This window comes from Saccoglossus kowalevskii, chromosome 9, assembly GCF_978046115.1.
Source record: "Saccoglossus kowalevskii chromosome 9, keSacKowa6.1, whole genome shotgun sequence".
NCBI classification, from domain to species: domain Eukaryota; kingdom Metazoa; phylum Hemichordata; class Enteropneusta; family Harrimaniidae; genus Saccoglossus; species Saccoglossus kowalevskii.
In genome coordinates, this window is record NC_140649.1 from 14,836,163 (window position 1) to 14,850,744 (window position 14,582).

The 14,582-nt window shown below is 37.4% G+C and overlaps 1 protein-coding gene across 1 annotated transcript; it reads left to right on the forward strand.

Moving 5' to 3' along the window:
* The first annotated feature begins 9,348 nt into the window (after window positions 1-9,348).
* LOC144354716 (recQ-mediated genome instability protein 2-like) lies at window positions 9,349-13,140 on the forward strand. The gene is made up of 2 exons (XM_078010390.2): window positions 9,349-9,859; window positions 12,114-13,140. The coding sequence occupies exons 1-2, from the start codon at window positions 9,580-9,582 to the stop codon at window positions 12,281-12,283; spliced, it is 450 nt and encodes a 149-aa protein (XP_077866516.1). The 5' UTR covers window positions 9,349-9,579; the 3' UTR covers window positions 12,284-13,140.
* The last annotated feature ends 1,442 nt before the right edge of the window (window positions 13,141-14,582 follow it).

Genomic DNA, 14,582 nt, shown 5'->3' on the forward strand with positions numbered 1-14,582 from the left:
TTTTTGGCTGTTGCCATTACAGCAGCGGGCCAGGAATTGTTTCCCCGATTAGTAATGGTATGATCTGCATGCCAAGTATGTACAAAATTGGCCTCGCAAAATAAAACACAGAAGAGTTAAAAAGGCGTTACTGGTGAAAAGTTACTCCATCTTTGAGGCCAAATTTCTCTGTAATGAAAAAAGACCGCCAAAGAATAGTAACTTTGTGCCCACATTCAAGCTGAGTAGAATTAGCTATGTCCAAGATTTTAAGTCCAAGAATTGTAGGGTGAGATACATTTGGCGCGTAGCTATTCAGTTTTTTGGCAATGGTGGGCCCGAAATTGTTTTTCTGTTTTTGTCACCCAACTAGATTGACGGTATGACCTGCCTGCCAAGTATAAACAAAATCGGCTCTACCAAAAAAATCACGGAAGAGTTAAGATGTCGTTACTGGTGAAAAGTTACCTCAACTTTGAGTTCAAAATTCACGGTAATGAAAAAAGATACCAGAAAATCAATAGTAACTTTGTGCCCACACCCAAGCTGAGTAAAATGAGCTATGTCTGAGGTGTTTAGCCCTAGAATTGTACGAGAGGATACAATTGCCGCAAATCTATTTTGTGATTTTTTTCAGATTTTACCACCTTAACTAGAGCGAAAATGTGACCTGCCTGCCAAGTTTGAGGGAAATCGGCCAAGCAAAAAAAAACACAGAAAAATTAATATTGAAGACACTGGAAATCGCACACACACAGACAGACACACAAAAGTGATTTTAAGAGCAACCCTAGCAGAGCGGATCGCCAATAAATCTGAAAATATACACATTTTATTATATAACTAGTAGCTTCACAATGAGTGGCTATCACGATCAGTGGCTTTTACGGCGAGTGATAGAAACTTGTCTTTTCATCGGAGTTGAGAATTTAATGTTGTGTCATTAACAACCGGTGTTAATCTGGGAATGGCATGTATAAATAAAAGTAGACTCATGATTGTAACACGATCATGCAAAATATTGTTTATTAATTATAGAATGATCTGTATTTAAATATTAATACATTAACATGCATGATACAAAGTATATGAGATATGTAATTATATGCATGTGATTCTGAGTCCCATGTTGACTATGTCGCCGACCATTTATTTATTTACTTGTCAGTGCCTAACTGGTATATACAAAATGCGACCAGAAAAACGTCAGAATAGTAAAATACTAAAGCTAAACGTCAGTTGCCTAACACAATCTGCCGTTCATCGCCATCCACAGCAGCGATCACATAGAAATTGAGAATGGCGAGTGTGGGCAGATTGCATCGAACTGAACACTAAATACAGCTATCCCGGCCAGTAGCTATCCTTAAAACACTCAAATGTTTTTAAGTGCAGTGACATGAACATTGCTACAATGTAAGACGCGCTGAACACCTAGTTCATTTTGAGTAGAGCACATCAAAATCCTTGAATAGAACATTTTCTATATTAACCAAAACAGTGGATTATGTTCCTGGCTAACAATAAACTCGAAACAAAAAAAAATGTTTGATTGAAATGACCTGCGTCCTTGAAAATCTAGTCTTATCGTCCTTGCGTTTCCAAGTGAAAAAAGGTTGAAGTCAAAAACGACAGATTTTCACCCAATCTGCTATGAATTTTTGGTTATGTCATTAATTCAGCCCAGCGGTTAGATTTATTAGCGACTAGATTTGGGAAGTGAATCGTGAAATAAACATGGCAACAAAGGTCAAAACTTTGTTAAGCTAATGGCATTCGCCATTTGCTATAGCTGCAATTTGTTTTTTTGAATTTCCTCGGTGATAGCTACGTGAATTTGGACCAAAACGTTATTGGCTAGATTCCAGGGACGACAGTGACGACCACCAAAACGTACTTGAAAGCAAATAAACATGTGAAGCATGAAAAACTGTTTTGAGTCGTAGCGTAAAATAGGGGACTAAACCATTGTTGACTTTTGAGGGGAATGGAAATCAGTATATTTGAGGGTGTCAAAATAAGCGAGGGAGCGAATCGTTTTTATGCTAGAACGTACTTTAGTACAACATTATTTTTTGTTTGATTACCTAACGCTTTTAGGTTCATGTGCTGCAAGTTACAGTGCACATACAAATGTACCTAAGCGACTGCCCCTCAGCAAATGATTTAGCTCAGGCATTTTCCGTGTCAAAATCGCAAAACTCTCCATTTTTACGCTGTCTTGGAAGTCCGAATTACTAAACGAAGTACAGGCCAACGAAACTGAAATATCCAAGAACCAGCACATACCATAAATCATATCTCAAAAGTGAATATTCGTGGTGTATTTTAAATCTAATCAGACCGGAAGTTGGAATTTTGTTAATACTCTAAATATCCAAATATATTTTAGTATAAGGTAGTAAAGATATAGAACACATTCGGTGTGGTTATTTTACAAAAAAAGTACCAGAACCACAACCGTTTGGCTTTAATCGGTGCTTATTGTGCATTTATAGATACTCGCAGTGATATGAAATTAAAATATGTTATAGATTGGTGTGCTTGAAAGCTATAATTATGAATATTTTTATAATAAAAACTCACCAATTACAATAACTGCTGGAAAATCAGGAGGTGGGTCACAGAATCCACGATTGCTTCAAACAACCACTCGACAAGTGTGTTTTTGCTACCAAGCTGCTTGTGTACTTATAGTTTAAGTTAGTTAAAAATTAACCCATTGTTTGTATAACAATGACATTTTGTGTGTCTGATGTTGTGATGTATATTTAGGGATCATTGTCCATATTGTATGACAATGTTATCAGTTAAATTGTCATAATTTTATTGGAAAACACCCACCTTGGTATGATAAACAATGGGTATTTGCTTTTTAATTTACAAAATAATCGATAAAACTGCCATTGTCATAGAAGCAATGAGACGTGTTTGTCTTTGTTTTCCCCTTTGTCTATTCCATCTAAGGTGACAAATCAGTAAATAGACAGCCTTTTCTTCCATTTAGTCATCGAATATTAGGATGCAGGTATAAAGTATTAAAATACAACAATACAGAATAATGTGTTGCTTGTCAATATTGAATAAAAAAGAAAAAAAACACACCAGAAGTCTGTTTTGGTTGGAGAGGTGTTACCTCTTGTTTAAAGGGGAGCAGGGGTGTGGCTTTTGTCACTCTGTACATGAAATTTGAGATCTATGGATGAATTCTATCAATAAAAACAACGTGTATGTGCTCCGAAATGCCCCAAATATCTGGTATAAAACGGGCTGTGAAGCAGACGACAAACTTCCGCTTTGCCTGGCGTCATTTCTCCTCTAGAGGGCCAGTCAATGATGTCATTAGTGAACACTGATAATTGAACCTATTCATTCTAGTACGTCAATCCCATAGAAATGCTACTATAAAAGGCCTTGTTAACTGACAACTCAAAAGTTGTAACATGGCGAGGTGTTGAGTTATGAATGCCATAACGATTCATGTTAAGTTTCTCGAAATCCCAAATAAAAAAATCATGTTGTTAGTTGCGAGAAATCGGCAGAAGAACTAATCTGAAAGGAAAGACACGTACAGCGTTCTGGCTATAGTAAACAGTGAGTGAATTAACTACATGTAGTTAGAAATATGCTTACATCACTTGAACTACAGTACTCATTTCGCCCAACTTCCTACTTTTTAATCGATCGCTTAATTTCCGACCGCACTGTATTTTACCGACCGGAAAACGACCGCATTTTTATTGTTTTTTGTCACTGGCACAGGAGTGGTCAAAATGTTTGGGGACACAACGAGTGTTAAACTATTATAAATTCTGAACGGCTCTTCAAATCTATACCACTCTGTATCGTTCGCGAACGCAACTTTATATGTGTCCAATATTAGAGCCGGTACAATATTGTAACAAATTCCATATCTCTGTCATGAATTTGTTTTCGCGTATCTGTTGACCGACTTAATTAGCTGATTATTAGCTGAATTGCTGTGTTATGTCTGTCATCGTGTAGGCCTATTTGAAGTTTTGGACGGAACTTGGCTCAGTGATTTGGAACTAATTACAAGATACCGTCGCTATTCTGACATCCATAGTTATTAATGTAGTGAACGATTAATCAAAAGATATGACGTATTCAGTACTTAGTGTGATTGGCTTTATGATTGAAGTTTACGCCTTAGAGTCTTTTACTGTTTTGTAATTGGTTAGAGTTTTGAAAATGAATAAAGAGAGTTTGAGTTGGTCTTGGCGAATACTCCACGACAGACGCAGTCCGAGAGAGTCTTGGGGCGAGCCTTGACGCAGTCCAGTCTTGAGCGAGTCTTGGGTCAGCCTTGCGAGAGTCTTGGGGACTTTTCCCCAGGGTGCCGTGTCTTATAGAGTGCTCGATTGACCGACTAAGACGAGAGTTGAAACGTATTTCGTTGTGTGTGTCTTATTTGACTGTAAAGTTAAAGTGACTTTCCCGATCCCGTACCTCAAGGGGACGAGATAGAGAGACGAGACGAGTTCCCCCCTGACAAGTGTGGAGAACCCGAGAGTAGGGAGAATTTCCCCCTGATACGTGGTGTGAGAACCCTGGGCATTGCGTCTTACGCACATTGACATCCTGTGAAGAAAAGTGAAATGACGAAGATGTGTCTTTCTTGTGAACCGAACTAACTGGCTCGATGGCAGAGACAAAACCGCGCTTGACGACTAACGACTTTACCAGTATGGCACCGATGTACAACGCTGAAGAGATGAAGACTTCTGAACCCCTTACGAAGGATGAGTACCGGATAGGACTGTATAATTAAGAATTGAGCGACATTAAGACAAGAAGATGAAGAAAAAGAACGACCCGGACTAACGCGACAAGAGAAGAGACGCTTATAGACTTTGACTTTAGCTATCTGTGTATTGCTTAGAGAACTGCTCGCTAGACACTGTAACTGACACTGTGTAACTCAAGGACGTTGAACTCTTTTACAGAATCCTAACCCTATTGCTCAGTAATGTAATGTATTGCTGGTTTTTTCTATCGTTTTTACCGTTTTTTTGTGATGTCGAATTGTATGTATGTAAGCGCCCAGATCTTTGTTTTGAAATGATATTTAGTGACGTTCGAGGTCCTTTATAACGATTTAAGCGCGCCTCAGTGGACAAGTATTTGCAACACAGTGTTTTGAGTTGTGTGATGTTTTATGGAGTTTTAATGAGTTTATGAGTACGTATTATGATGGGGAGAGTGATGCCCCCACGTGTTTTTTTTAAGAGTTTTGAGATTTGTCGAGTACAGAGATACCGACGTTTTAAGAGTTGTTTTTGTTTATGTGTTGTTTCCGGAATACTTCTGACGCTTTTTGAGTTGATAGCATCTTTGTAACGTTTTTTAATATCTTTTTGGGATGGGAGTATGGTGCGCTTATATACGTATTGTTTGATATCGCAAGCTTTTGTTCATGATTGACAGGATTATATGTAACTTAGTAGTTTCTATCGTTTTAGCCTTTTCCGTCTTTTTGCCAGAGGAGTAATGTGTTATGAAAGCGACATTGTCTTTGCATTCTGTTTTCACGCCGTATGACTTTTGTTTAGATTAACGACTTGTGAGTTCAGTTGAAGTTTATAAGCGTATATGACAAGAGTTTGATTAATAGCTTTTTATTCATTGTTTATTAGTTACCGCTTTGCAATGCTTTAACCGAGAGACGCATCCCTGGTAGTCACGTGATCATGCTGTCGACTGCAGCGATTGGCTGATCGCTTGGTTACACCGCCACGCCTTAGTTTTTTTGACCTTTTGATATAGAGTTTGTAACCTTAGTAACGGAGACAGTGCAGCGAAGGGTTACCTCGGCGAACTGTTTGAGAAAAGTGAGTCGATTAAAGTTGGTAGCCTTTCCCTTGTTTTTGATTTATAACCGTTGATATTTGAGACTTTATAACCATTGTATTTAGACTTTATAATCATAGTACTTAATTAGTGTGTTTTTCTCTTTTTGATTTATACCTTTTATTATTAGTATTGTATTTAACCCGTATGACGATGAGTAGAGGACGGTATCTTTGATTTATGAACGTGTTATGCCAAGAGGCATATCTCAGTTTGGGTGAAGGGATGTGTCATGAATTTGTTTTCGCGTATCTGTTGACCGACTTAATTAGCTGATTATTAGCTGAATTGCTGTGTTATGTCTGTCATCGTGTAGGCCTATTTGAAGTTTTGGACGGAACTTGGCTCAGTGATTTGGAACTAATTACAAGATACCGTCGCTATTCTGACATCCATAGTTATTAATGTAGTGAACGATTAATCAAAAGATATGACGTATTCAGTACTTAGTGTGATTGGCTTTATGATTGAAGTTTACGCCTTAGAGTCTTTTACTGTTTTGTAATTGGTTAGAGTTTTGAAAATGAATAAAGAGAGTTTGAGTTGGTCTTGGCGAATACTCCACGACAGACGCAGTCCGAGAGAGTCTTGGGGCGAGCCTTGACGCAGTCCAGTCTTGGGCGAGTCTTGGGTCAGCCTTGCGAGAGTCTTGGGGACTTTTCCCCAGGGCGCCGTGTCTTATAGAGTGCTCGATTGACCGACTAAGACGAGAGTTGAAACGTATTTCGTTGTGTGTGTCTTATTTGACTGTAAAGTTAAAGTGACTTTCCCGATCCCGTACCTCAAGGGGACGAGATAGAGAGACGAGACGAGTTCCCCCCTGACAAGTGTGGAGAACCCGAGAGTAGGGAGAATTTCCCCCTGATATCTCAGCGATATAGCTATTGTATACACATACCTTTTTTTATGATGGTTTGCACAAACGTTGAATAGCCGTCAAAAATTCAAATATATTTAGTTTTTAACTATCTATAATTATATGCACGCAATTTGACCCTTTGACCTAGATTTGATTGCCTTGGAATATTTTATTTTAAACAATATTCTGACGTTACTTACTGCCCCCAAAATGTTTCAACACAATTGCGGTATGACTGTCCGATTTACAAAGTACATCGGGTAATATATTAATAATAACCATTTTCACCAACCGCTAGCTTAGGGGAGAGTAGGAAATCAAACGGCCGCGGGTCGCCCGCCTTTTATGCATAGATTTCATGACGCCGTCTAACCGCGGTCGGGAACGAAAGGCTCGCACAGCAATTCACACTTGTTGTCAAGACCATGAATGAACAGAAAGGACTGGGAAATTAAAAAGATCATATTGCCACAAAGTTAAATAAATTTGGCTGCACAAAAGCTTGGAAATTAGTTATAATAGTTTGCAAAAGACTGAGTGATCAACGACATCATTTTGGAACGCAATTGCGTAACTTACTGCGCGGCGTTTACTTAGTGCGCTGCTTTTCTAATTAAGCAAATTTCAAGTTGTTTACAATATTGTACTGGCTCTAAAAATTTCAACATTGTAATATATCGCTTCATAATAATTACGCAAAGTCAGTTATTTAATATTGGACACAGGTGAAGTTTCGTCCGCGAACGATACAATGTGGTATAGATTTGAAGAGTAGTTCGGAATTTAAAAATAGTTAGTACCCGTTGTATCCCCAAACTGTACCACTCAAAACCACTATTTCGATCACTCCTGTGCCAGTGACCAGTGTTTGGGCGACCGGTCGATGTTTTCAATGAGACAACGAGAGAAAAATTACGATAAAAATGGCATTCATATCACAACACCTCGCCATGTCACAACTTTTAAGTTGTCAGTTAACAAGGCCTTTCATAGTAGCATTTCTGTGGGATTGACGTACTTGAATGAATGGGTTCAATTATCAGTGTTCACCTATTGGACTTAGTAAATAAAATCAATGAAAGTATATTTTTATACAGTGGTTACAAATAATATTATTTTTACTGAACAGAGCAATATCATTTATCTACACTTCACAGGGGATAAAGCAATGTTATACAAAACACCCTAAATTAGTAGGAAATGGTCTGTGTTCCAAACGTCCGTCTTCTCGCCAGGATAGCGCATTAAAATTGCCATTTGACAGAGAGATGGCTACACAGCCCTGTCATGTAGTCCCAAACATGAATATGACTTCTGTGGCAAAATGCACTATGTGTCAGTACATAGACAACGTCACATAGTCAGGAGAGACAACGGCGACATTCAATGTCCACTACTGTCGCATGGCAAAAAAATATTTAAAAAAAAAAAAAAAAAAAAAAAAAAAACGTCCGTCTTCTAGTTCGACGGAGATAAATTTCAGTAATCTTAACAACGGGTCGAAAAATGTATCGAAACTCACAACGCTATTTGCGGGAACACGAGTTTGCACGTGACGTATATGACAACTTCGGTTGTCACAGCAACAAACTTAGTCGTGCCTGACCAGCACGGGCGAAAGTTATTGCCTCATGGAATCAATACAAATTTCCCAAAATACAAACAAAAATTAATACTACCAACCCACACATGTGATCACAGTAAATTTGTTATTTTTATGAGCGCTCGATGACCATGGCCAAATCTTGCAATTGCAAAATAACGTGAATAAAGAAACTTATTTTTCACTAAATAGTCACACAAAAGTTTCTAACAGAGAAACGAAGCTCAATAAAAGTCCCGAATCGACGAATTCTCATCACAGCGACGTATTGCGACAGATAATAACCAAACACGAATCACTATCTTATCCGCTCGTCCATGGACAGTGGTGACTGTAACAGTTAGGGTCATCCCAGTTTTTGTCCACCCCTCACCACAGGGAGCCCAGGAACTATAATCAACTGTACGCAGTCTCTATGAGCGGGGGGGGGGGGGGTCGGCTGGTATCAAGTGTAAGAAATAGACAAGGGATGAAGGCTCCCTGCAGAATATCTGCAGAATAAATCAAGAAAACTACACAAATTGACATTTATGAATACTTAACCGTGACTGAATACTTCGTAACCAGTCATGTGATTGGTTGTTGACAAGGCACGCCTCCAACTGTGCCATGCGTTCGGGCAAACCGTTAAGTATTCATAAATGGAGTTTGATTGGTACCGAGAAAAAATCGTCGGGGGAAGTGAACAAATTACATCGTTCTGTTAGGCGTGTGGGTTTGGAGCACCGCGGAGGGCGCACTTCCCACACCCTTGTCAGGCTAACTCAGTATAAGATAAAAAGTATTACCCTCATGGTGATTGGCCAGTATTGTCACGTGATTATCTTCCTGCCTTATCTGGTTCAAACCAGGGTTCAAACTAATGTTATTGATCACCCTGCTATTGATGTTCTATGTTTATTGGCTAGTCAGTGTTACCATGGAGCTAGAAACTTTCTCCATGGTGTTACATTGTTTCATATTTATTATTAATTCAACTGTATTAGCCGACCAGAACCTTGAATAACAAACTCTGACCACGAACTGCCAATCAGAAACGTTGTAAAAGAAAAGCGGCAAATATCAACGTGGTGGATCTGGCGGTATCTTCTATGTAGCGGGTAATGAACGGTTGCCATTCATTTAGACCATAAGTCCTTGAGTTGGTCAACATATCATCATAATACGGTCACTGTGACCAATATTTCACTTTGGAGTCGACCACGTGCACGTAGCGACCGGAAGCAAACCACGGAAGTGCGTTCCGAGAATCGACTCGTCACTCACAATGGCGAACGCAAAACTAGGTCATCCTGCTAGAAAGCTGTTTATATCGCAGCTACAAGAGTGCAACAGTTTCCATTCAGAGGTCAGCCAAGTTTGGAAACTAGACCTTGACGACGGGACTGTCATAGACGTACAAATTGCTTGGTTACAAGGCGTTGTCATGGAAACAGCAGAAGATGGTGATTTTAGTCTGTCGGATAACACGGGACTTGCAAAGATCAAGATCACATCAGAGAAACTCAAGAAATTTATGAAAGATAATAAAACTGACATTAAAGTTGGTAAGTTTTAAATTTAATTGTTGTTCTGATTTTTGCAAACAAAAAATTACATTTTAGCAGCAGTTTCCATAGACCACAATGAAAACACATTTTCTTTTTAAAACCCCACTAAAAATATTGTAACTGTTTCAATACTTCTACATCAAAATGTACATATGTGTCTTCACCATATGTCACCGAGCGATGTTTTTTGAAATATCAAGATATATCCTTGCCATAGACAGACTTAACATGCTATTTTCACTGTATTTTTTATTTCATTTTCCTAATCCTTCTAACATGATATATCGAATATGGAAAAATAAAAAATAATAATATTTTTATTTTTGTGTAGCATTGTACCTTAAAATTGTCTCAATCTGTGCGTAACACATGTAATTAAATTTACTGTAAATACTATGTGATGTATTACATATTAGCTGATAGTTACAGTACTGGAATGAAGATCGAGCGGTTACCAAACAAGGCATCTAAAATGTTTTAAAATAATTCATAACCACGAAAAAAAAAAAAAAAATGGACAACTGAAATTATGCAACTTTTGGATAATCTAGGTTTTTCAGTGTGGGGGAATCAAGGAGTGGAAAACAGACTGTTTTCTGCCAAGTTTGAAATCTGGGCTAAATGCGAAGCAAGATGAATTTAGTATTCAGACACCTCTTCAGATGAGAAAACTAATCATTGTGGGCAATTTAAAATCAAATTGGGAGAAAGAAGTACGTCGCCTTAATATGTTTAAATCACCTTTTAAGTTTTGGCTATAGAAGTTGGAGGACACATGGTGTTGACAGAGAGCTTAGAATTAGTAATCTGTGTTTGGATGAAATTGAAGATGAGTTTTATTTTCATTTAATATTCCCCAAAGTCACTACACTCATATATACATTTCTTCCACAGTATTTATAAAACTATGCATCTATCGCACTATCTGATTTTGTTTAGCATCTTTCTGTTTTCATGCATTTAAAGTTAAAGAGCAATTTCATAATATAATTTGTTTTCTATTCACATCCAACCCTATGACACTGGTGAAATATAATGTATGGTTATTTCTGCATAAATCGGCCAGAGGCATAAATACGAATAAACTATTTATTATAATTTCCCACATGTAATTTCCACATTATGAAACTTTGGGTTGCACTGAAGGGAATTTTCAGTTTCTTGTAAGGATATTCATGAGTAAAACAAACAACAGTCCCACAACAACAGGTTGGGAAATTGCTGGTAACAGTATGCATTATGCTTTTGAGTGAAACCGATGACGTCATAGCATCATGGCGTCTTCCTAGATTGAATTGTCTTCTGTTCTGTGAATCTTGTACCAATTTATACAGCTTATTTCGTAATTATTCTGTGTTATTTGTATGTATTTGTGTTCATAAAGGCTTTCTGATAAGGCACATGTAATTTTAAAGATATGCTGATTGAATTGATGTAAAAAATCAGGCCAGCACTGTTCATTGCAGGGTGACGTGTGATGGTGACGCTGTACAAAAAGTTTTCACCTTGTAAAAATGTCTTCCTATATCTAAATCAATCACAGTCATCATATTTATGTACCAGGGGGTGCCGGGTAGTTTGATATTTTAGGTCCCCCCCCCATATATACTTGTATTCACCCACAAATCAAGATGGTATCACTCAAAGACAACGACTGTTCAAAGTTTGTTTTTGTTTTTAATATTGATGACTAAAATTTTTAAGAACCATCGATTTATATCTTAGAAATAACTGAATCAATTTGGTGTGGTTGGATTCCAATATTCTCGTCAGAAAATCACTGTGAATTTAGAGCATATGTGATATCAAGATGCCGATTGCAACAACCTTTGTTGATGTTATAGTGAGAGTATCTGATTGTAACTACCCTCCAAAACACGTTTTTCCGATTTGAACTATAATTTTATTAAAATTAATATTAAGGTGGAAGTTCAAAAAAGTGTCCAATACTGTTTTTATGACTGTTTTGTAAATATTGTATTTGTTTTCTTCCAGATCAAACGTAGGTCGTGTTTTTAACACATAAACTAGGTTCGATAGGCTTTTCGCAGCCCTGACAGATGTCATTGCGATTTTCGGCGTGGATGGCTGGTGGTCGTTGCATATGCTAATTTCATTTATAATAGCAGAGTAGGCTTGCCCTAACATCTGGTCGTCAAATGAACGAATAAACAATTTGACCAACGTGATACATTTGTCAATCAATTGTTGAGGGACTGTGAATAAACTAAACATCTTCTTTTGTTTACAGGTGACTATGTTATGGTTATTGGTAATATAATAAAGAATGGAGAGTTACCAGTTGTCAGGGCCATCAAAGTGACCCAGATTACACAGAATAGAAACTTGTATGAAAAAATGTGGAAACTCGAGGTTGTAGATATACAGAGACATTATAAGAACTCAGAACTTTTAGTTTGAGAAAGATCTACTATTTATAATTTTAATGTGTTAACAAATTTTTTTTTTATACACCATGACCATTGCGGCTCTCAGTGTAACATAGGCTCTCATTGGTGTATTACAGCTAAGACCTTGCAAATGCACCAATCAACGTGCTTGTATTTACTGGTACTTTTTGGACAGATTTTTGTGAGCTTATACCACTTCTATTACTGCTCGCTTTTATTTATATGCAGATTATTAATCACCTTGTAACATCCTGTTTTGGTTCATGTATATGCAAATCAGTAATTTGCATATTTTACTTTCTTTCACTACATTTGTGAACTTTGGGCTGTCAAGGTTTGGAATCTACACAAGAATGAGCATTCCTCATCGTATTGAAAAAGTTGCTCAAGTTGGGTTTTAACTGCAAATTTGATATTTTTGAGTTAGTACCATTTACCCTGACTCTGAGGAATTGGTTACATATGAAGAATACCGTAAAACATGTTTAAATAGCTGCATGCCATTTTAGCGAATTTGACTCCATGCATGAATTAACAAAGATTAATTCACATAAATAATAAAGGTTTATCCTGTACTATTTTAATTAGCTCCTGAATAATTGAATGTATAGCATATGTGACATTGAAATGAGTGCATTCTTATGAGTGCATTTTCTAACCAAAAACCTCTTGTAAATTGCAATAGCTCAGTCGATTGAGGCTCTACCCTTTCTCATACTTGTCAGGATGAATTGCATCTGCTCGTCAACTCCAGACATTTGCATCTTGACTAAAAGGCTAAATCCAAGGTGCAAAGTCTGATTTACAATGGTGATTTACAAAGCATGTACAGTTATTTGTAGCAATTAAACCCTGTTTATAAAATTAGCATTAGGACAAAGAGTCGTGTAGATTTACAGGAATAAACATATGGTCAGAACAATGGGTTGTATGACCAAGAGTGGTATAGCACAGAAATAGAACTAAGAGTTACATTTTTGACATTAACTTTAAATAGAAAATATAGTTTAATAATATCAGAGTCGTCGTCCGATCATGAATATTTAAATCATATCCTTTTCAATACAGGCATTGTTGATAGATTTGATAGAGTGCAAATACTATGGCGAATTGGAATAAATTTGTGCACAAAAATAAGAAGGATAAATATACTGGAACACAAATTTTTTAAAAATTTGTTCGTTCCTGGAGCCAGGTGACGGTGTCGGACATTGTTAGTTTTATCTTCTGTTTTTTGTGTCCAAATTGTAAGAGAGAATGTTGATATATAATACAGTTTGTCACATTCTAAATTTGGGACTGTGTGATAGTGATAGTTCCAATCATAATAATATTATTTTAATGCGCTATCCAGACTGGGTCAAACAAGCATCTGCGAGTCATTAACCAAGGTATCCAAAAGCCTTATTCATTGGTAAACAAATTATCTTTGCCAATTAGTAGAAATTAGTTGGGATCATCCCTTTTTGATGTTCAACACAGATAGATTGAACTCTTGTCTATCAAGCACGAGTCCAATGCAACAACCACTGTGCTACTAGTTAATTTTACAGCGGGTATTTTACACTATTATTATCCTCTATGGTGTGGCTTGTCATCTAACGATTGTCTATTCTGGGATTAATACCGGTACATCTTCAATAGTGTTCATGTGATGAAGACATTCCTGATAGCAAAATGGAGGTATAGTCAGTCTTCTTATTAGTCCCCATTCGGACGAAGTCCGAAAACGGGGACTATTAATTTGGGTTCATTCCGTCTGTCCGTATGTCCAGAGCTATATCTCGGACACCCATTGACGGATTTCATTCAAACTTTACATGAAGACAATACATAATGTCTTGCATATGCACGTCAAGTTACTTTATGATCGGAGCAAAAATAGCCGACTGATACGTTTCCGCAGCAGTTTCTCGGAGATGACCTGGCCGATTCGGATCAAAGTTGGTATGATGATCATACATATTGGGTTGTAGGTGCACGTCATTTTTTTTTCGTGATTCAAACAAATATGGCCGCCTGGTGGCCATGAACGTTTCTGTTTAAATTTTGTACAAAGATAGTATACCAAGGGATACATTTGTACCAACATTATTTTTGTGATTCGATTCAATATGGCTGACCGACGCCCAAATTCCCTGTAAAAGCATTAAATCGTCATTCTTTACATGTCCAGAGCTGTTTCTCAGAGATGACTGGGCCAATTTAGATCAAAGTTGGTATGATGATCATACATATTGGGTTATAGTTGCATGTCATATTTTTTCTGTGATTCAAGCCAATATGGCTGACTGGTGGCCATTTTGTTT

Bases quoted from the DNA above. Each gene is read 5' to 3' on its own strand.
- LOC144354716 (XM_078010390.2), top strand. From the start codon at position 9,580: ATGGCGAACGCAAAACTAGGTCATCCTGCTAGAAAGCTGTTTATATCG. The intron at 9,860-12,113 runs GTAAGTTTTAAA...TTTTGTTTACAG, and splicing joins TAAAACTGACATTAAAGTTG to GTGACTATGTTATGGTTATT.